Source organism: Plecotus auritus, assembly GCF_963455305.1.
Source record: "Plecotus auritus genome assembly, chromosome: 6".
NCBI classification, from domain to species: Eukaryota; Metazoa; Chordata; class Mammalia; order Chiroptera; family Vespertilionidae; genus Plecotus; species Plecotus auritus.
Genome location: NC_137773.1, coordinates 144,445,058 through 144,468,715, shown reverse-complemented (window position 1 = coordinate 144,468,715; position 23,658 = coordinate 144,445,058). Strand labels below are relative to the sequence as shown.

At 40.0% G+C, this 23,658-nt stretch overlaps 1 protein-coding gene across 22 annotated transcripts in view; it reads right to left on the bottom strand.

The window, feature by feature from the left end:
- TFDP2 (transcription factor Dp-2) overlaps window positions 1-23,658 on the bottom strand; it is a gene marked incomplete at its 5' end in the record, with an annotated part of 147,901 nt that overhangs the window by 89,738 nt on the left and 34,505 nt on the right. For 21 of the 22 annotated variants that reach the window (XM_080674119.1, XM_080674130.1, XM_080674141.1 and 18 more), the window contains one exon: window positions 578-644. In XM_080674119.1, coding sequence (XP_080530245.1) covers window positions 578-644 — 67 coding nt within the window. Of the gene's footprint in view, window positions 1-577; window positions 645-23,658 lie in introns of those variants that run through there. The other variant, XM_080674122.1, reaches the window with a different exon arrangement.

Genomic DNA, 23,658 nt, shown 5'->3' with positions numbered 1-23,658 from the left:
ATTTTGTTTTATCTATAATTCCACCCACTTTATTCTTCTTCTCCCAGTGGATTATTTGGAAGCCAATAGCAAATCATTTCAAGCATAAATATTTCAGTATGTTATCTCTACATACTAAAAGATACTGCTGAAAAATACATATTGAAAGATGACCAGTGTCCTGCCCAAGTTCCTGTACTGGTGGGTCAGATTTCTGATATATTCTTCCAGTAAGCCATATATGAGACACAGGATAATAATACATCCAATCATTCTATTGTAGTTCCTTCACTAAGAAGGGCTCTCAAACAAGAAAATCAAGAAGGAAATTACTTAAAAAGTTTCAATTGTAATAGGATCACTGATCAAATATGGTCTTAGAGGCCTCTTAGGAAAGAGTTGGAGAAAGATACACACTCTCTATACCTGTCAGAGGTAACTGATTTTCATGTTATACAAGTTATTTGGTGAATGATAACAACACAGTAATAGTATATAAATATTATTACACATAAAGTAATGCATGTGCCTTCATGTTTTATAAAGAAAATGCAATAAAACTAGCTCAATGCAGAAAATTTTATTCAATTGTCCTTACCTTTAGACGGACTGAGATTCTGATCCGTAAATCCTCTTAATTCTGCATTTGTGGAACTCAAACCAACCTGAATAAAATAGTTTTTTAAAAGTTAAAAAGATCTAAGTATTAGATAATCACTTAATAAGCCATTTTATACCTTCCACTAGAGGTCCATATTAAATATTAATATAGCCACATAAAAATGAATTACAACTACAGGAAGATTAAAAAGAAAATGTTGCCATATTGCTTGAAATGAGGAAAATATGAATTGTCTAGATCAGGGGTGGGCAAACTTTTTGACTCGAGGGCCACAATGGGTTCTTAAACTGGAATGGAGGGCCGGAACAAAAGCATGGATGGAGTGTTTGTGTGAACTAATATAAATTCAAAGTAAAGGAGCGGAGGGGAGAGCAAGAGAACCCTCCGCTCTTTCGGCTCCGCGGGCCGGATAGAACAGCCGAACGGGCCGGATCCAGCCCGCGGGCCATAGTTTGCCCATGGCTGGTCTAGATAAAGTAAAAATTTTAAAATGTTACTTATGAGAACTAAGGTCTATAGATTTTACTGACAGTTTTTGTAAACAATGTGGCAGCCAAGAAATTGCCAATAGATATACCAAAATTTCTCACCCTCACTACTTCTCTTTTTACTATTCTGAATCACTGCCTCTGATGCTTTTCAACATTATGATATGTAATGGACCAAATAAAGACCATTAATAACATAATGCACTCTGAAGACGAGTGGGACTTGTATCAGGATGAGCTGGAAGATTTTTATGGCTTGCATCTCTATAGCTTCATGTGGCGCATGAACTGGTCTGATGAGCCTCAGATGGTAGCTGTTTCCTGTGGTAGTTAGTGCCTTTGTTTCTCTCCTAGGCAGGCCTAGCAACTCAAGTTGCTATCATAATAATTTTTACCCAGGACCTGTCTTCTCAATCCCTCACCTTTCCCCAAGGAGTATGTTTTTTTCTCTGTTTAAAAAAGTTACCATGCCCAAACTTCCATTTGACCCAGTGATCCCACTTCTAGGAATAGATCCCAAGAAACTAGAAACACCTATCAGAAAGGATATATGCACCCCTATGTTCATAGCAGCACAATTTACAATAGCTAAGATTTGGAAACAGCCTACATGCCCATCAGCAGATGAGTGGATTAAAAAACTGTGGTACATCTACACAATGGAATACTATGCTTCTGTAAAAAGGAAGGAACTCCTACCATTTGCAACAGCATGGATGGAACTGGAGAGCATTATACTAAGTGAAATAAGCCAGCCAGAGAAAGATAAACATCACATGATCTCACTTATTTGTGGAATATAATGAACATAAACTGATGAACAAAAACAGATCCAGATCACCAATAATACCAAAGACCTTGGTCATCTAGGAGGACTATGGGTGGGGCAAGGAAGGATAATTACACAGGGGTCGACACCGAGCTTCCCTTTTTTTTTTTAATTTAATAAATCTTTATTGTTCAGATTATTACATTTGTTTCTCCTTTCTTCCCCCACAGCTCCCCTCCACCTGGTTCCCACCCCACCCTCTGCCCTTACCTACCCACCACTGTCCTCATCCATAGGTGTACGATTTTTGTCCAATCTCTTCCCGTACCCCCCACACCCCTTTACCCCTGAGAATTATCAATCCACTCCCATTCTATGCCCCTGATTCTATTATATTCACCAGTTTATTCTGTTCCTCAGATTTTTAATTCACTTGATTTTTAGGTTCACTTGTTGATAGATATGTATTTGTTGTTCATAATTTTTATCTTTAATTTTTTCTTCTTCCTCTTCTTTAAGAATACCTTTCCAGCATTTCATATAATACTGGCTTGGTGGTGATGAACTCCTTTAGCTTTTTCTTATCTGTGAAGCTCTTTATCTGCCCTTCAATTCTGAATGATAGCTTTGCTGGGTAGAGTAATCTTGGTTGTAGGTTCTTGCTATTCATCACTTTGAAAATTTCTTGCCACTCCCTTCTGGCCTGCATAGTTTCTGTTGAGAAATCAGCTGACAATCGTATGGGTGCTCCCTTGTAGGTAATTAACTGTTTTTCTCTCACTGCTTTTAATATGCTCTCTTTGTCTTTTGCCCTTGGCATTTTAATTATGATGTGTCTTGGTGTGGTCCTCTTTGGGTTCCTTTTGTTTGGGGTTCTGTGCGCTTCCTGGACTTGTAAGTCTATTTCTTTCACCAGGTAGGGGAAATTTTCTGTCATTATTTCTTCAAATAGGTTTTCAGTATCTTGCTCTCTTCCTTCTTCTGGCACCCGTATAATTCGGATGTTGGTATGCTTAAAGTTGTCCCAGAGGCTCCTTACACTATCTTCATATTTTTGGATTCTTTTTTCTTTTTGCTTTTCCGGTTGAGTGTTTTTTGCTTCTTTGTATTTCAAATCTTTGACTAGATTCTTGTGTTCCTCTAGTCTGCTGTTGGGTCTCTGTATAATATTTTTTATTTCAGTCAGTGTATGTTTAATTTCTAGTTGGTCCTTTTTCATATCCTCGAGGGTCTTGTTAAATTTATCGGCCTTTTCTAGGAAATTCTTGAAAAACCTTATAACCGTGGTTTTGAACTCTATATCCAGTCGTTTGTTTTCCTCCATTTCTTTCGTTTGTGATCTGTTTCTTTGTCTCCACATTTTCACTGCTTCCCTGAGTTGGTAGGGTGGCTTTGTGTGCTAAGTGTCTTATATGGCCCAGTGGGTCGGCCTCCCAGTTACCTGAGGTGGACACTCTTGGTGCACCCCTTTTGGACTGTGTGTACGGCCTTGTTGTAGTTAAGTCTTGATAGTTGTTGTTGTCACTGGGAGGAATTGACCTCCAGGCCAATTGGCTGTGAGGATCCGCTGTGTCTATAATGGAAGAACTGCTGTGCTGGAGACACGCTTATGGGGCAGGATTTGTTTCAGTGGGGCTTTGGTGCTGAGTCTGCCTCTTGAATGTGTCACTTATGGATGTGAGTAGTTAAAATCTGGTATCGTCTCACACTGACCACTAGATACACTAGCTTCTGGATCTCCAATGGGGTGCAGGTCAGCTACTGTCTGAGGCCACCCAGCAGGAGCTACAGCGAGAACTACAGTTTTCTCCTCTTTGCTTGCGGTTTGGAGGTTTGGGGCTGTCTGACCAGAGTTGCAGTTTGTTAGGTTAAGCTGTGATAGGGCAGGCCATTTACATGCAAAAGCCTCTGTGTGGAGCTTGAGAGGGTTTGTAGATTGTGTGGGGCGGGGTCTCAGGGAGTCACTAGGCTAGGGCGTGGCAAACAGCGATGGCTACCAGTCAGCTGTCTCTGCGTTTCTGCATTTCCAAGTCCCCGTGTTTCCAAGTCCCCACGTCCCGCGCCCCAACGCAGTAAACAGTGATTGCTTGGCGCACCTCTGCAAGAAAGTCACCCTCACTTTCTGACCCGATGGCAGACAGTACAGCTTCTTCCCGTAGGAGTTTGGGTCCCCAGTGTCTCCCCAGAAACTGGAGTTCGGAGTAATAGGGAGCTTGTCTCCCTTCGGGTTGAAAAAAGCAATGCACCCAGTCACCTGCCGCCAGCCTGATTCGCGTGCCTCCGTACTTCAGCTTTTCAGCGCTTGTGCACGTCTCAATGCTCTTTTCTCTGTCCTTCTACTTGTAGAACTTCCACTCAGCCAGCTTTCCCGTGGTTCTGGGTGATAGACGTTTTGTCTTTTAGTTGTAGTTTTGAAATTGTTGTGCGAGGCAGCAGTTTAGGTGTTTACCTATGCCGCCATCTTGGTTTCTCCCGAACTTCCCTTTTGTATGACACAAAATCAAACCACTGCTCCTTTGTGTGTAAAATTAAAGAGAGGTTTCTGGCTTGCGTGGACAACAAAGGAAGGGACGATCACTACTTGCTCCTGGGAGAGGTGCAGAAAATGTAACTAAGACCTTGTCTATACAAAAAAAAAAATTGATAGCCAGTTTGAAATGGAATTGCCATGGCCTAGAGCAAAGAATATCCTTACATGGTATTATTCTACAATGTCATTATAATTTTTCCCAGATTTGTGTTACCCCCATTACCTATAATAGTACCTCGCACCCTTGGGAATAAAAAATCATCTTTATGGTGCTTGGAGACAAAGGTAACACATCTCTTGATATTTTAGAATTACAACAGCATAATGTACAATTATCCCAAACAAACTTACAAACTAATTCTTTGAATGTCTGGCAGCAATTTAAAAAGGACATGAAAGGATTTAATCCCTTCCCACTGTGTAGAGGGCCCCCTGGAAGGGCACCTGAGCATTCTATATTGGCCCCTCTTGCCCTTTTGGCTAAGAGGGACCCTCTTCTCACAATCCAATTGCCCACAGCTGTTGCCTGAACTTTCTGTTCATGCCAAGGTTGAAGCCTTGTGGTGGCTGGTACCATGGATCTGTCTCTCGCCCAGTGGGGTGAGCTGGGCCCTCCCGGGAGAAGAAACCTGGGTTCCCCAAGATATGTGATTAGTGCTGGGGCCCCACCAGCAGGCGAGGGGATCCCAAGGCAGGTACTGGGTGTGAAGGCCACAGGGGCATAGGCTACCAAGGAGACAGAACTGAACCTCACATCACCCTGCTTGGCCCTGGAGGATGGCTGGTTAGCCAGAGACGGGTAAGATTCCTCAGGGAAGGAACAACCTAAGACAGGCACAGTCGCAGAGGGGCCATCAGGAGAGAACTTGGGGGTCAACAGAGGTGGGGCACAGACCCTCACCCCACCAACTTTGCAGGGGCCTGAACCCTCACCCCTTCTGAGGGAGGTCTCCTGCCCCCATGGCTGCTTCGCTTCCCATGCCCAGCTCAAATCGGGACCCAGGTAACAGACAGAGACTTGGCCGACAGCAGCTGCCCTCTCACTGCAACAAGACTTGTTTGAGTTGTCTTGTACCCATGGTGTGGGGAAGTGGGTTTTTGATATCTAAATCCAGCCTAGCACCAGGAATGCTCAGGGCCTACTCAAGAAGGCCAATAATCCTTTCCACTAATATTTACAGGGTAAAATAAGATTGTTGTTAGAGTATTAAATTTGACAGTAAAATAGTAGTCAAGTTTTCAGACTAATTTAAATTGGCTAAGTGAAATAAGCGAATATTCTAGAAAAATTAATGGTACTGGCCCTGGCTGGTTTGGCTCAGTGGATAGAGTGTCGGCCTGCAGACTGAAGGGTCCCAGGTTCGATTCCGGTCAAGGGCACATGTCCCGGTTGTGGGCTCTATCCCCAGTGTGGGGCCTGCAGGAGACAGCCAATCAGTGATTCTCTCTCATCATTGATGTTTCCATCTCCCTCTCCCTTTCTCTCTGAAATCAATAAAAATATATTTAAAAAAAAAAAAAGAAAGAAAAATTAATGGTACTGGACAAAAAGCTGTTCCTAAAGTGTTAACTAAAATTTTTATTGGTAGTTCATCTCATGGTAAAATTGCGTAACATGTAATGAACCTAAAGCAGTCATATTTTAGTGCAAAAAAATAAAATTTAAAAGCTATCAAGACTACATTATACAATTTCCAAAAGCCTCCTAATATTTAAATCAAAAAGGGGGGTAGTAGAAGAATATCATGTAAGGAAAAACATCCTGTAAGTAAATTACATCTAGAAAATTTTTACTTACATTTGTAATGCTAACAGCAAGACACCCATGAAAAACACACACGGTGTCAAAACAAGCCAAAGGAAAATCGTTTGGGCAAAAAATGAAAAAGGATCCCAAGTCAAATTTATAGAAAAGACTCCTTTATTAACTTTTGGTCGAGAATATGTTTGTATATTTTCAGAAAACAACTCCAAGACCATGTGGATTCCTGCAACAGAGAGGAATTGACAGGACTGCTCCAGCCATGAAGACAGAAGAGAAACAGTCCAGAGATGGAAGACGCTGACGATGCCTTGCCATACTAGCAGTCAGCAGCTGTGCGTAGCTGCAGGTTGCCCAGGACCAAACCAGAGAGGTTCGGACCTGCATTACCACCATTTGTCCACCATCCAGAACTGAAATATCATTGCTGACATATACACATAAGGAACTGTTTGACATTGAAATTGGGACTCAAAAATACTGTTGGCCCAGAAAGAAACTCACTACAGACTGATTCATGATCTCACTCATCTAGGGGAAATAATGAACAACATAAACTGATGAACAAGAACAGACCCGGAGACAGGGAAGCATCGATCAGACTGTCAAACTTCAGAGGGAAGGGAGGGGAGGGTGGGAGTGGAGGGGGGGAAGAGATCAACCAAAAGACTTGTATGCATGCATATAAGCCTAACCAGTGGTCACGGACAACAGGGGGTTGGGGGCATGCATGGGGAGGTGTTTGGGATGGGAATGGGGGGATGAGGACAAATATGTGATACCTTAATCAAAAAAGAAATTTTTAAAAAAAGGAAAAAAACAGATCCAGAGACAGAAAAGCATCGATCAGAACCTCAAACCTCAGAGGGAAGGTAGGGGAGGGTGGGGGTAAAGGGGAGAGATCAACCAAAGGACTTGTATGCATGCATATAAGCATAACCAATGGACACACACACCAGGGGGGTGAGGGCATGAGCAGGGGTTGGGGGCTGGAGGGCAAGGGGGGATAAGGACACATATATAATACCTTAAATAAAGAAAAAAAAAGTTACCACGCCTGGCCGGCATGGCTTAGGGGTTGAGCATCAACCTATGAACCAGGAGATCATGGTTTGATTCCGGGTTAGGGCACATGCCCAGATTGTGGGCTTGATCCCCAGTGTGGGGTGTGCAGGAGGCAGCCAAGGAATGATTCCCTCTCATTGATGATTTTTCTATCTCTCTCTCCCTCTCCCTTCCTCTCTAAAATCAATAAAAATTTATTTTTAAAAAAAGTTACCAAAAAATATAACAACACAACGCAGAGGTGAAGTCCACTGGCTCAAGTCCAATGCTTAGGTTAACATTCATTATTAGTATGATACTTGAGGGACTACCTATAGCAAGTGTGTTTATAAATTCACCTTCAGACAATCTATTTCATTTAATGAGGTGTCTACTGGACCACTTGGATCAGAAATGAATATGGTGGGCCAAAACCGGTTTGGCTCAGTGGATAGAGCGTCGGCCTGCGGACTGAAGGGTCCCGGGTTCGATTCCGGTCAAGGGCATGTACCTTGGTTGTGGGCACATCTCCAGTAGGAGGTGTGCAGGAGGCAGCTGATCGATGTTTCTCTCTCGTCGATGTTTCTAACTCTCTATCCCTCTCCCTTCCTCTCTGTAAAATATCAATAAAATATATTTAAAAAAAAAGAAATGAATATGGTGGTATGAAACACAATGATACCACCATATTCAATTTATTATAGAGTTGGGGGGGGGCACTCCATTTTGGAAAATTTGACAAAGCAAGCATCTAATAAATGGTTCTGCTATTACTCTTATATTATTGTTTTAATCCTTGTAGATTTGTAATCATGAAACATAAATGCTAATTTGGTACTTCAATTATTCTTTCAAAGTACTATCACACTAAAAGGATTTCAAAGCACACAAAGCTTTATAACTTTATATCTGCACATCTGTCTTACATTGTTAAACTACCCACTGCTTTACCTTATATGTTCTACATAAGCACTCATTTGATACTTCACAATTTCATGATGTAAGGGTAGTTATTTCCTTATTTGGTAATTCAAATGCTCTACTAACTGTTTCTATTTTTGTCAAGAGATGTTATCAGAAATATTTCTAAATATCATGCAAATCATGGAAAAGTAATTCTGATGCAAACCTATCTCTAGCATCTAATATTAAATTTTTATGATGCCAGCTGAGCGAAGATATCTAAACATAGCTTTTTAATTCTATGTAGATAAATGATGTAGAGACTTACTTCTGTCTAGCTTCTTACAAGTATTCTGTTAGAAGTAAAGAAAAACCTTTGCAACTAAATTTGCAAATTACCACCACATACATCTCCACAGTAGCTCACAAATCCTAATATTAAGTGTTCAATTTGTAAATGCCAAGAGTTTACTGTGGCATCACTAACATGCCTCTACTTTCAAACTCTTCTGCTATAAAGAGAAAAGAAAGTCAAACTTCTGTTGGTGTTCCACTGTAAAAAGAAAGAAGGCCAAGGCAGCCTTCAACATATTCCATGCTTAATACAATGTGACTGTTGTACATGTATTTCAAAAGCGTAAGTTTATCCCTTTTTGTTATTATACAAAGTTAACGGTAAAAACCTCAAGTAAAACCACATATTCACAGTCGAGAGTTCAGTTATTGAGTTACTGTTAGGTTTAAACACCTGCTCTTAATGTCCAACTTCTGCAGAGAAGCAGCAAACAAATTTAGAACCTTTTTAAGGAGCTGTACACCTGCACCTTAATAATTAACAAATTATACTCTAATAGGTCAATTGTGAGTCAATATTGTCTACTAATTTTGCTGTCATAGATGGAGGGAAGGTGTTTGTATTCAGAGCTTATATAAATACTACCAAAATTTATTTACTAAAACTTCAAAAGTATATTAATTTCTGCTTTCATAAACACTTTATAGTTTAAAGACTCAAAGAAAAAGTAGATTGTTTGAGAGTAGAAAGGGTTGCTAGAAAAGGCATTTTAAAATGTTAGGACTTGTATGCATGCATATAAGCACAACCAATAGATGCAAAACACTGGGGGGGTGGGGGGGTGAAGGCACGTGTCAGGGGGTAGGAGAGGCGGTGGGGGGGAGGTCAATGGGGGTAAAAAAAGGAGACATATGTATTACTATTTGTAATACCTTACACAATAAAATTTAAAAAAAGAAAAAATGTTATCTATTCTTTCCTTATTTAAAAAGAATCTTTCTATAATGTTTCACAGAGCAAGAGAAAAAAGTAAACTCATTTTATGTAAAATTTTTCATCTAATAAGGTCCTGAGAAAGTTTTCTATGTGGATATTCAAACACTGTGTTGCATACAATAATCAGTCATAAACTGTTCAATTAAAAATATCCAAGCCAGATTTTAAAATATATATATTTTATTGATTTTTTACAGAGAGGAAGGGAGAGGGATAGAGAGTTAGAAACATCAATGAGAGAGAAACATAGATCAGCTGCCTCCTGCACATACTAGGGATGTGCCCACAACCAAGGTACATGCCCTTGACCGGAATTGAACCTGGGACCCTTCAGTCCGTAGGCCGACGCTCTATCCACTGAGCCAAACCAGCTAGGGCTCCAAGCCAGATTTTTAAGAATCAAACCATATTCCCCAATAACAGCATTATAACTGCACTAATATTTAACATTTCAGATCAATATAACTGAAAGGAAAAAAATCAGAGTTCTACCATTCACAAGCAGGGTGATCTTGAACAGTAGCTGCAAAATGGGGATAATTCATATGTGTACGAAAAACTCAGAGAGCTCCTGGATGAAATAAAAAATTATGTGAACATGTTTGTTGACAGCAAAGCAATGTTCAAGTATAGATAGTTATTCAAATGACAGTGGCTTTTAACACTTCAACAGTAATTAGACAATTTATAAAAGAGAAATGCCAATGATGTATAAACATAGAGAATACCAGTGTGACCTAATTAGCAGTGCAGAGAACTGTAATAAGTGACATACCATTTTTACTGACTAGATTGGCAAGGATTAAAAAGAAAATAAATGGAAATGTCACTTTAATACTCTACTGGTGTATACATAAATTGGTGCAATCTTTTTTTTTTAATATATATTTTATTGGTTTTTTACAGAGAGGAAGGGAAAGGAATAGAGAGGTAGAAACATCAATAAGAGAGAAACATCAATCAGCTGCTTCCTGCACACTCCCTACTGGGGATGTGCCCGCAACCAAGGTACATGCCCTTGACCGGAACCGAACCTGTGACCCTTGAGTCCACAGGCCAACGCTCTATCCACTGAGCCAAACCAGTCAGGGCGGTGCAATCTTTTTGAAATGCAATTTAGCAATATGAGTCAAAAGCCTACCCAGAAAGCCCTAGGCCAGCCTTGGGCAAACTATGGCCCGCAGGCCGGATCCGGCTGTTCTATCCGGTTCTCTTGCTCTCCTCTCCGCTCCTTTACTTTGAATTTATATTAGTTCACACAAACACTCCATCCATGCTTTTGTTCCGGCCCTCCGGTCCAGTTAAAGAACCCATTGTGGCCCTCGAGTCAAAAAGTTTGCCCACCCCTGCCCTAGGCAGTTTGGCTCGGTGGATAGATCCATCAGCCTTTGGACTGAAAGGTCCCAGGTTTGATTCCAGTCAAGGGCACATGTGTAGCCTTGATCCCAGTGGGGGATGTACAGGAGGCAGCCAATCAATGATTCTCTCTCATCACTGGTGTTTCTATCTCTCTCTCCCTTCCTCTCTGAAATCAATAAAAATATGTGGGTTTTTTTTTTAAAAAGTCCCCAGAAAGCACACACCCTTGGAGCCAATAATTTCCTAAGACTCTGCCTCATGGAAATAATCCAACAAGTAAAAAATTTTTTAAAATTAAAGAAAAATGGAAATAATTTAATGGTTAATATTAGAAAACTGGTATAATGTCCATATAACACAAAACATCCATTTAAAATGATGTTGCAGAGTTATCAAGACAAGAAAAAACATTCATCATAGAGATTAAGCTAAATAGATTACAAAACAGCATGACCTCATTTTTACTAAAAATATATAACATACAGATGATGTAGAATTGTACACCTGAAACCTATATAATTTTATTAACTAATGTCACTCCAATAAATTCAATAAAAGGGGAAAAAAGTTTTTGTACAGATTACATGTCAACATGACAATATTTTGGAGAAACTAAGTTAAATAAAATATATAAAAATTAAGAAAATATGTAACATACATACATTTGATATATATATACATTTGTATATATACCAGCCAAATTTTTGCTCATAATCTGTAGGCTAGTTTCTTTTCTTTATCTGTATTTTCTAATTTTTTTGTGATGAGCATTATGGCATTCATACTTTTAAAAAAAATTCTTGACAAGGCAAAAAAACCAAAACACACCTTATGTTAAGTTTCCAATTCTTTATTATATAATGAATGAGCTTAAGTTAGACACATGTGCATTTTGGGTCTAGAAGATTATCACTGGATACTAGGTACTACTGGGTAACAATTTTATCCCAGACACATAGAATATATTGCCATCTCAGCAGAGCTTCCTTTTGTAGAGTAATCCATGCCACAATCCATGTAGTTCTGGTAGGACTCTTCATCTTCGTGCCACAATTTTGCCTTGGTACCAGAGTTGGCCATTTATGGTACCAATTTCCTTCTTCACACTCACTTGTCTAAGCAGTAGGCCAAGCAGGGTAACGAAAGCAACCAAAGCTTCCGTGTGGAGTTAGAAATATAAATGCTGAAAAAGAAAACTTCCCTCTCTTCCTCTGAGACAAACATTCTAAGGCCAATGTAGGCCGTTAGGCCACCATAGAGAGGCAAGAGATGGAAAAGAAAAACAGAGCCCTGACACCATCATTTGATCCCCTGAATCCAGCAGTGTCTGAAGCCAGAGTACTCCACACTTTCAGTTATGTGAACCAAAATATTCCACTTTTGCCATAGCTATTTTGAACAGGCTTTCTATTGCTTGCATCCATAAGAGACCAAGTATGGCATGGAAAACATGCAAGTAACTCCTCACAAAAAAACTATTCTCATAAAAAAACTGCAAAATGGGAAACAAAAATTAAGACATAAATAACAATATATGTCTAAGGATGCCGCCGTAAGACCAGGCGTTATCTTCTATATCAAAGAGTCACTTTTCATTGACGTGTGACATAATTGATCACTCTTCTCCTTTTTTTTTTTTTTTAAATATATTTTATTGATATTTCACAGAGAGGAAGGGAGAGGGATAGAGAGCTAGAAACATCGATCAGCTGCCTCCTGCACACCTCCCACTGGGGATGTGCCCGCAACCAAGGTACATGCCCTTGACCGGAATCGAACCCGGGACCCTTCAGTCCGCAGGCCGACGCTCTATCCACTGAGCCAAACCGGTTTCGGCACTCTTCTCCTTCTTGAAACACTTCCTTCACTGGGTGTCCAGATCATCAGGATAACACTGCCTCCTTCTTTTCTGGCCATTCCTTGAGTCTCCTTGGTCCTCATGTATTCTCTAACCATGCATGTACTATGTAATCTCATATAGTCCCTCTGCTTTAAAATAACTTAATATGAAATGACTCCAAAATTTCTATATCCAGTCCCAAGCCTTACCCTGAGCTCCAGAGTCACTTACCAAACTGCCTAGCCAATATCTCTACTGTGATGTTATTAGGTCCCTCAACTTTAATATATTCAAAACAATTTTTCAGTATACCCCAAAATCCTGCACTACCCCAAAAGTTCCTCTTTACCAAGTTGCACAAGACAAATACGAAAAGTCTTTAACCTATCCTTTGACCCTGTGTCCTAATGAGTAGGTCCTGATGGCTGTCCCTTGAAATACATCCTAGATCCAGCCACTTTTCCCCATCTCCAATATGTCATTACCCAGCCCAAATCACCACACTCTGTTGTCTGAACCACGAGGGTTAGTACCAAACAAATCCCTGCTTCCTACTATCCCCATCTTCAGTCTATTCACTCAGTAGCCAACACAAACTTTTAAAAATGTTAAGTCAGGCCATGCAACTATCCTCAAAACCTCTAACAGCTCCTCATTGACATTTAAAATACATACCCCCACCCCAATCTCCAAGGCTCCTCATGATCAGGCTCCTGCCACTCTCCCTTGCTTACTCTGTTCCATCTCTAAACTGGCCATTTTCCTGTTCCTTGAACAACCACACTTTCACCTACCTCTACCTAGAATGCTCTTTCCCCAGATATGCACATGGCTGGCTCCTTGGATTGAGATTCAAGAGCACTACTCTAAATGTTATTTCCTCTTAAAGAGGACTCTTCTGATCATCTAGTTGAAAGAGCACTCCCTCATCCCTGTCAATCTCTCCTTTTACCCTGTTTTTCTTCACAACAGTTATCATTACCTAACACTGTCTTTTCTCACTACACTGTAAGACCCTAGAATAGTGATGTGCACATATACTAGGTATATCAGTTAATAATGCAGATTTTGTAATCAAAGAAAACACGATAATTTCAAGAGAAACGTGTAAAGTGCTTTTTTCAAATTAATGCCCATCGTTAGCTACACATTTACCCCATCTTTCAGGTAATTTGTGGATACCGTCCCAATAGAACTTTTCTTGTTTTGAGGCAAACCATTCAGAGACCCAATTTTTCACCTCTTCACATGTTTTGAAGTGCTGTTCAGAAAGTGCGCATGCCATCGATCAGAACAAGCGGTAATCTGAAGGAGCAAGGTCTGGTGAGTACAGCGGGTGGGTTAATACTTCCCAGGCAAGATCTTTTAACGTGTCTTTAACTGGTTTTGAAGTGTGTGATGGTGCATCATTATGAAGTAAAATTACTTTGCTGTGTCTTCTAGCACATTCTGGTCGTTTCACGATCAAAGTGTGGTTTAGATTGATTATTTGTTGTTGGTAGTGATCAATATTAACGGTTTCACCTGGTTTTAGAAGCTCATAATACACCACACCTTCCTGATCCCATCAAAAGCAGAGCATTGTCTTCTTTCCGAAGCGATCTGGCCTTGCAGTCGATATTGATGGCTGACCTGGATCAACCCATGATTTTGTGCATTTGGGATTCTCAAAATAAATCCATTTTTCATCGCCAATCACAATTCGATGCAAAAATAAAAACTTTCTTTAATGCTGCTGAAGCAACATTTTACCAATGACTTTTCGGTTTTCCATTTGTCTTTCATTCAGTTGATGTGGCACCCATTTTCCTTCCTTTAAAATCTTTCCCATTGCTTGTAAACGATCGGAAATTGTTTGCTGAGCAATGTTTAATCTTTCTGCAAGTTGTTTTTTAGTTTGACACGCATCTTCATCCAATAATGCTTGTAACTGTTGGTCTTCAAACTTTTTCGGTTTACCTGGACATTCTTTGTCTTTCACATCGAAATCATCACTTTTATTATTTTTTTTCATAGAAACATAGGTCTATTTCTTTTTTTTATTAAGGTATTATATGTGTACATATCTTACCATTGACCCCCCCCACCCCACTCCCATACATGCCCTCACCCCCCAATGTCCTTCAGTAGATCTCTTATTTCCCCCACTTCTCCCTAACCTTACCACTGTAATTTGACAGTCTGTTTGATGCTTTACTGCCTCTGTATCTATCTTTCTGTTCATCAGTTTATAATGTTTTTCATTATCCCTAAATGAGTGAGATCATGTGGTATTTTTCTTTCATTGACTGGCTTATTTCACTCAGCATAATGTTCTCTAATTCCATCCAGGTGCCTACAAATGGTAATAATTCCTTCTTTTTTATGGCAGCATAGTATTCCATAGTGTAGATGTACCATGGTTTTCTGATCCAGTCATCTGCTGACGGGCACCTAGGCTGTTTCCAAATCTTAGCTATTGTAAATTGTGCTGCTATGAACATAGGGGTGCATATATCCTTTCTGATTGGTGTTTCTAGTTTCTTAGGATATATTCCTAGGAGTGGGATTACTGGGTCAAATGGGAGTTCCATTTTCAGTTTTATGAGGAAACTCCATACTGTTCTCCACAGTGGCTGCACCAGTCTGCATTCCCACCAGCAGTGCACGAGGGTTCCTTTTTCTCTGCATCCTCGCCAACACTTGTCGTTGGTTGATTGGTTGATGATAGCCATTCTGACAGGTGTGAGATGGTATCGCATTGTCGTTTTGATTTGCATCTCTCGGATAATTAGTGACTTTAAGCATGTTTTCATGTGTCTCTTGGCCTTCCATCTGTCTTCTTTCAAAGAGATTCTATTTAGGTCCGTTGCCCATTTTTTTATTGGATCATTTATCTTACTTTTATTAAGTTGTATAAGCTGCCTGTAGATGTTGGAGATTAAACCTTTATCAGTGATAACATTTGCAAATATGTTCTCCCATACAGTGGGGTTTCTTATTGTTTTGTTGATGGTTTCTTTTTTTTTTTTTTTTTTTTATTTTATTTTTTTATTTATTTTTTTTTTTTTTTTTCAAATTTTTATTAAGGTATTATATGTGTACATATCTTACCATTGCCCCCCACCCCCACCCCACTCCCATACATGCCCTCACCCCCCAATGTTTTGCATCCGTTGGTTACTCTTATATACATGCATATAAGTCCTTCAGTTGATCTCTTATTTCCCCCACCTCTCCCTAACCTTACCACTGTAATTTGACAGTCTGTTTGATGCTTTACTGCCTCTGTAACTATCTTTTTGTTCATCAGTTTATAATGTTTTTCATTATCCCCAAATGAGTGGGATCATGTGGCATTTTTCTTTCATTGACTGGCTTATTTCACTTAGCATAATGTTCTCTAATTCCATCCAAGTGCCTACAAATGGTAGTAATTCCTTCTTTTTTACGGCAGCATAGTATTCCATTGTGTAGATGTACCATAGTTTTCTGATCCAGTCATCTGCTGATGGGCACCTAGGCTGTTTCCAAATCTTAGCTATTGTAAATTGTGCTGCTATGAACATAGGGGTGCATATATCCTTTCTGATTGGTGTTTCTGGTTTCTTAGGATATATTCCTAGGAGTGGGATTACTGGGTCAAATGGGAGTTCCATTTTCAGTTTTTTGAGGAAACTCCATACTGTTCTCCACAGTGGTTGCACCAGTCTGCATTCCCACCAGCAGTGCACGAGGGTTCCTTTTTCTCCGCATCCTCGCCAACACTTGTCGTTTGTTGATTTGTTGATGATAGCCATTCTGACAGGTGTGAGATGGTATCGCATTGTTGTTTTGATTTGCATCTCTCGGATAATTAGTGACTTTGAGCATGTTTTCATGTGTCTCTTGGCCTTCCTTCTGTCTTCTTTCGAAAAGCTTCTATTTAGGTCCGTTGCCCATTTTTTTATTGGATCATTTATCTTCCTTTTATTAAGTTGTATAAGCTGCCTGTAGATGTTGGAAATTAAACCTTTATCAGTGATACCATTTGCAAATATGTTCTCCCATACAGTGGGGTTTCTTGTTGTTTTGTTGATGGTTTCTTTTGCTGTGCAAAAGCTTTTTATTTTGATGTAGTCCCATTTGTTTATTTTCTGTTTGGCTTCCATTGCCCTAGGGGCAGTATCACTGAAAAAGTTCTTTTGGCATATGTCTGAGATTTTGCTGCCTGTGGATTCCTCTAGTATTTTTATGGTTTCCCGTCTTATATTTAAGTCCTGTACCCATTTTGAGTTTATTTTTGTGTATGGTGTAAGTTGGTGATCTAGTTTCATTTTTTTGCATGTATCTGTCCAATTTTCCCAACACCATTTATTAAAGAGACTGTCTTGACTCCATTGTATGCTCATGCCTCCTTTGTCAAATATTAAATGCGCATATTGGTTTGGGTCGATATCTGGATTCTCTATTCTGTTCCATTGATCTATATGTCTGTTCTTGTGCCAGTACCAGGCTGTTTTGATGACAGTGGCTTTGTAATACAGCTTGAAATCTGGTATTGAGATCCCTCCTACTTTATTCTTCTTTCTCAGGATTGCTGTGGCTATTCGGGGTCTTTTTTTATTCCAGATGAATTTTTGGAGAGTTCTTTCTAGGTCTGTGAAATACGCCGTTGGTATTTTAATGGGGAGTGCATTGAATCTATAGATTGCTTTGGGTAGTATGGACATTTTAATGATGTTGATTCTACCAATCCATGAACATGGTATGTTCTTCCATCTGTTTACATCTTCCTCTATCTTTTTTTTCAGTGACCTGTAGTTTTCCGCATATAGGTCTTTTACCTCCTTGGTTAGGTTTATTCCTAAGTATCTTAATTTTTTTGGTGCGATGGAAAATGGGATTGCTTTTTTAGTCTCTCTTTCTGTAAGTTCATTGTTGGTGTATAGAAATGCCATAGATTTCTTGGTGTTAATTTTGTATCCTGCTACATTGCCGAATTCATTTATTAAGTCTGTTAGTTTTTTGATGGAGTCTTTCGGGTTTTTTATGTACAATATCATGTCATCTGCAAATAAGGACAGCTTTACTTCTTCTTTTCCAATTTGGATGCCTTTTATTTCTTCTTCTTGTCTAATTGCAGTGGCTAATACTTCCAGTACTATGTCAAACAGGAGTGGTGAGAGTGGGCATCCCTGTCTTGTTCCTGTTCTTAGGGGAAATGGTTTTAGTTTTTGCCCATTGAGTATGATGTTAGCTGTGGGTTTATCATATATAGCTTTTATGATGTTGAGGTATGATCCTTCTATTCCCACCTTGTTGAGAGTTTTTATCAAGAAAGGGTGTTGGATTTTGTCAAATGCTTTTTCTGCATCAATTGATATGACTATATGATTTTTATCTCTCAATTTGTTTATGTGATGTATCACATTTATTGATTTGCGGATATTGAACCATCCTTGCATTCCTGGGATAAACCCTACTTGGTCATGGTGTATGATCTTTCTGATGTACTGCTGGATCCTATTTGCTAGAATTTTGTTGAGGATTTTGGCATCTACATTCATGAGGGATATTGGCCTGTAATTCTCTTTCATTGTGTTGTCTTTATCTGGTTTTGGTATTAGGGTGATGCTGGCTTCATAGAAGGAGCTTGGAAGTGTTCCTTCCTCTTGAATTTTTTGGAATAGTCTGAGGAGGATAGGTTTTAGTTCTTCCTTGAATGTTTGGTAGAACTCTCCTGTGAAGCCGTCTGGCCCCGGGTATTTGTTTGCCGGAAGCTCTTTGATGACTGCTTCAATTTCTTCCATAGTTACTGGCATGTTGAGCTGTTTAGATTCTTCCTGATTGAGTTTTGGAAGGTTATATTTTTCTAGGAATATGTCCATTTCCTCCAGGTTGTCCAGTTTGTTGGAATAGAGTTGTTCGTAGTATTTTTTAACAATCCTTTGTATTTCGGCGGGTGTTGATGGTTTCTTTTGCTGTGAAAAAGCTTTTTATTTTGATGTAGTCCCATTTGTTTATTTTCTCTTTGGCTTCCGTTGCCCTAGGGGCAGTATCAGTGAAGAAGTTCTTTCGGCATATGTCTGAGATTTTGCTGCCTGTGGATTCCTCTAGTATTTTTATGGTTTCCCATCTTATATTTAAGTCCTGTATCCATTTTGAGTTTATTTTTGTGTATGGTGTAAGTTGGTGATCTAGTTTCATTTTTTTGCATGTATCTGTCCAATTTTCCCAACACCATTTATTGAAGAGACTGTCTTGACTCCATTGTATGTTCATGCCTCCTTTGTCAAATATTAATTGCACATAGTGGTTTGGGTCGATATCTGGATTCTCTATTCTATTTCATTGATCTATATGTCTGTTCTTGTGCCAGTACCAGGCTGTTTTGAGGACAGTGGCTTTGTAATACAGCTTGAAATCTGGTATTGAGATCCCTCATACTTTATTCTTCTTTCTCAGGATTGCTGTGGCTATTCGGGGTCTTTTTTTATTCCAGATGAATTTTTGGAGAGTTCTTTCTAGGTCTGTGAAATATGCTGTTGGTATTTTAATGGGTAGTGCATTGAATCTATAGATTGCTTTGGGTAGTATGGACATTTTAATGATGTTGATTCTACCAATCCATGCACATGGTATGTTCTTCCATCTGTTTACATCTTCCTCTATCTCTTTTTTTCAGTGTCCTGTAGTTTTCCACGTATAGGTCTTTTACCTCCTTGGTTAGGTTTATTCCTAAGTATCTTAATTTTTTTTGGTGCGATGGTAAATGGGATTGCTTTTTTAGTCTCTCTTTCTGTAAGTTCACTATTGGTGTATAGAAATGCCATAGATTTCTTGGTGTTAATTTTGTATCCTGCTACATTGCCGAATTCATTTATTAAATCTGTTAGTTTTCTGATGGAGTCTTTCGGGGTTTTTTATGTACAATATCCTGTCATCTGCAAATAAGGACAGCTTTACTTCTTCTTTTCCAATTTGGATGCCTTTTATTTCTTCTTCTTGTCTAACTGCAATGGCTAATACTTCCAGTACTATGTCAAACAGGAGTGGTGAGAATGGGCATCCCTGTCTTGTTCCTGTTCTTAGGGGAAATGGTTTTAATTGTTGCCCATTGAGTATGATATTAGCTGTGGGTTTATCATATACAGCTTTTATTATGTTGAGGTATGATCCTTCTATTCCCACCTTGTTGTGAGTTTTTATCAAGAAAGGGTGTTGGATTTTGTCAAATGCTTTTTCTGCATCGATATGACTATGTGATTTTTATCTCTCAATTTGTTTATGTGATGTATCACATTTTTTTATTTTTTACTTTTTTTAAATAATCTTTATTCAGATTATTTTTTTTTATTTTTTTTAAATAAATGTTTATTCAGATTATTACAATTATTTCTCCATTTTCCCCCCATAGCTCCCCTCCACCCGGTTCCCACCCCACCTTCTGCCCTTACCTCCCCTGCACTGTCCTCATCCATGGGTGTATGATTTTTGTCCAGTCTCTTCCTGAACACCGCAATACCCCTTTCCCCCTGAGAATTATCAGTCCACTGCCTTTCTATGCCCCTGATTCAATTATATTCACCAGTTTATTCTGTTCCTCAGGTTTTTAATTCACTTGATTTTTAGGTTCACTTGTTGATAGATATGTATTTGTTGTTCATAATTTTTATCTTTACTTTTTTCTTCTTCCTCTTCTTTAAGAATACCTTTCAGCATTTCATATAATACTGGTTTGGTGGTGATAAACTCCTTTAGCTTTTTCTTATCTGTGAAGCTCTTTATCTGCCCTTCAATTCTGAATGATAGCTTTGCTGGGTAGAGTAATCTTGGTTGTAGGTTCTTGCTATTCATCACTTTGAAAATTTCTTGCCACTCCCTTCTGGCCTGCATAGTTTCTGTTGAGAAATCAGCTGACAATCGTATGGGTGCTCCCTTGTAGGTAATTAACTGTTTTTCTCTTGCTGCTTTTAAGATTCTCTCTTTGTCTTTTGCTCTTGGCATTTTAATTATGATGTTTTCTTGGTGTGGTCCTCTTTGGGTTCCTTTTGTTTGGGGTTCTGTGCGCTTCCTGGACTTGTAAGTCTATTTCTTTCACCAGGTGGGGGAAGTTTTTGGTCATTATTTCTTCAAATTGGTTTTCAGTATCTTGCTCTCTCTCTTCTTCTGGCACCCCCATAATTCTGATGTTGGTACGCTTGAAGTTGTCCCAGAGTCTTCTTACACTATCTTCATATTTTTGGATTCTTTTTTCTTTTTGCTTTTCCGGTTGAGTGTTTTTTGCTTCTTTGTATTTCAATTCTTTGACTTGATTCTTGTGTTCCTCTAGTCTGTTGTTGGGTCTCTGTATAATATTTTTTATTTCAGTCAGTGTATGTTTAATTTCTAGTTGGTCCTTTTTCATATCTTCGAGGGTCTCGTTATGTTTGTCGGCCTTATCTAGGATATTCTTGAAAAGCCTTATAACCGTGGTTTTGAACTCTATATCCAGTCGTTTGTTCTCCTCCATTTCTTTCGTTTGTGATCTGTTTCTTTGACGCCGCATTTTCACTGCTTCCCTGAGTTGGTACGGTAGATTTGTGTGCTAGGTTTCCTATATGGCCCAGTGGGTCAGCCTCCCCAGTTAACCTGAGGTGGACACTCTTGGTGCACCCCTTTGTGGACTGTGTGTACAACCTTGTTGTAATTAAGTCTTGATTGTTTTTGGTATCACTGGGAGGAATTGACCTCCAGGCCAGTTGTAAGGATCAGCTGTGTCTACGCTGGGAGAAGTTCAGTGCTGGAGACAGCCTTATAGGATTAGACTTGCCAAATTGCAATAGCCTCTGTGCTCAGCTTGGATGGGGTGGAGTCTCAGGGCGGAGCAGATAGTCTTGGCTTCCCGTCAGCCTTGCCCTTGCACACGTGCACGCCTCCAGACTGCTGCCTTCCCCGGCTCCCGAGTCTCCGCCCAAGAGTCCAGATTCCCCCCACAAGAGCGTGGGTCCCCAGGGGTTCACCTGGAACTGGGGTTCAGTGCAGTCAGAACTGGGGCTCAGTGCAGTCAGGAGCTTCTGACTCCCTTCCACTAGAGAAAGCCTGTGGCAACCTCCGCAGCCTTTGTGCGCACTGACATGCGCGCGTCTCCAGAACCCTGCCTGCCGGGGCTCCCCCGGGTCTCCGCCCGAGAGTCCAGATTCCCCCCCGTAAGAGCGCGGGTACCCAGGGGCTCGCCTGGAACTGGGGTTCAGTGCAGTCAGGAGCTTTGGACTCCCTTCTGCTAGGGAAAGCCTGTGGCAACCTCCGCAGCCTTTGTGCACACTGGCGCGCGCGTCTCCAGAACCCTGCCTGCCAGGGCTCCCCCGGGTCTCCCTGGGTCTCCGAGTGCCTTTCTCTCTACCTGACAATCCAGACTCCCCCTGTATGAGCCTGGGTCCACGTGGTTTCGCCCGGGACTGGGGTTCAGTGCAGTCAGAACTGGGGTTCAGTGTGATCGGGGGCTTCCTTCCCCCTTCCGCCAGAGAAAGTCAGCCAGGCTCTCAGCCGCCCTTCCTCTCTGCGTGCACAAAGACCCTTTGCCGTACTTCCAATTCTCTGTGAGCTTTTCTCTTTCCTTCTAGTTGTAGAATTTTCACTCAGCCAGCTTTCCTGTGGTTCTGGATGGTGTCCATTTGTCTTTTAGTTGTAGTTTTGAAATTGTTGTGCGAGGCAGCAGTTTAGGTGCTTACCTATGCAACCATCTTGGTTTCTCCTGTGATGTATCACATTTATTGATTTGCAGATATTGTACCATCCTTGCATTCCTGGGATAAACCCTACTTCGTCATGGTGTATGATTTTTCTGATGTACTGCTGGATCCGATTTGCTAGAATTTTGTTGAGGATTTTGGCATCTACATTCATGAGGGATATTGGCCTATAATTCTCCTTCATTGTGTTGTCTTTATCTGGTTTTGGTATTAGGGTGATGCTGGCTTCATAGAGGGAGCTTGGAAGTGTTCCTTCCTCTTAAATTTTTTGGAATAGTCTGAGGAGGATAGGTTTTAGTTCGTCCTTGAATGTTTGGTAAAACTCTCCTGTGAAGCCGTCTGGCCCCGGGCTTTTGTTTGCCAGAAGCTTTTTGATGACTGCTTCAATTTCTTCCATAGTTACTGGAATACTGAGCTGTTTAGATTCTTCCTGATTGAGCTTTGGAAGGTTATATTTTTCTAGGAATATGTCCATTTCCTCCAGGTTGTCCAGTTTGTTGGAATAGAGTTGTTCGTAGTATTTTTTAACAATTCTTTGTATTTCGGCGGGATCTGTTGTTATTTCACCTCTTTCATTTCTGATTTTGTTTATTTGGGTCCTCTCTTTTCTTCTTGGTGAGCCTGGCTAGAGGTTCATCAATCTCGTTTATCCTTTCAAAGAACCAGCTCTTGGTTTTGTTGATCTTTTGTATTGTTTCTTTGGTCTCTATGTCGTTTATCTCCGCTCTGATCTTTATTATTTCCTTCCTTCTGCTTACACTGGGCTTTTCTTGTTGCTCTTTTTCTAACTCTTTGAGTTGTAGGGTTAGGTAATTTATTACCATTGTTTCTTGTTTTTTGCAGTAGGCTTGTAGAGCTATAAACTTCCCTCTCAAGACTGCTTTTGCTGTGTCCCATAGATTTTGGATTGTAGTGTTTTCATTGTCATTTGTTGCCATGATGTTTTTTATTTCTTCCTTGACCTCTCTGGTAACCCAATCATTGTTTAATAGCATGCTGTTTAGTCTCCATGTGTTTGATTTCTTTGGGTTGTTTTTATTGTAGTTGATTTCCAGTTTTATGCCACTGTGGTCTGAGAAGATGCTTGATATGATTTCTATCTTCTTGAATTTGAAGAGACTTTGCCTATGTCCCAACATATGGTCTATCTTTGAAAATGACCCATGTGCACTTGAGAAGAATGTATATTCTGTGGCTTTGGGGTGAAATGTTCTGAAGATGTCAATTAATTCCATCTGGTCTAGTGAGTCATTTAGGATTGATGTTTCTTTGCTGATTTTTTGTTTAGAGGATTTGTCCAATGATCATAGTGGGGTACTAAAGTCTCTTACTATGATTGTATTGCTGTCAATCTCTCCCTTGATATCCTCCAGGAGTTT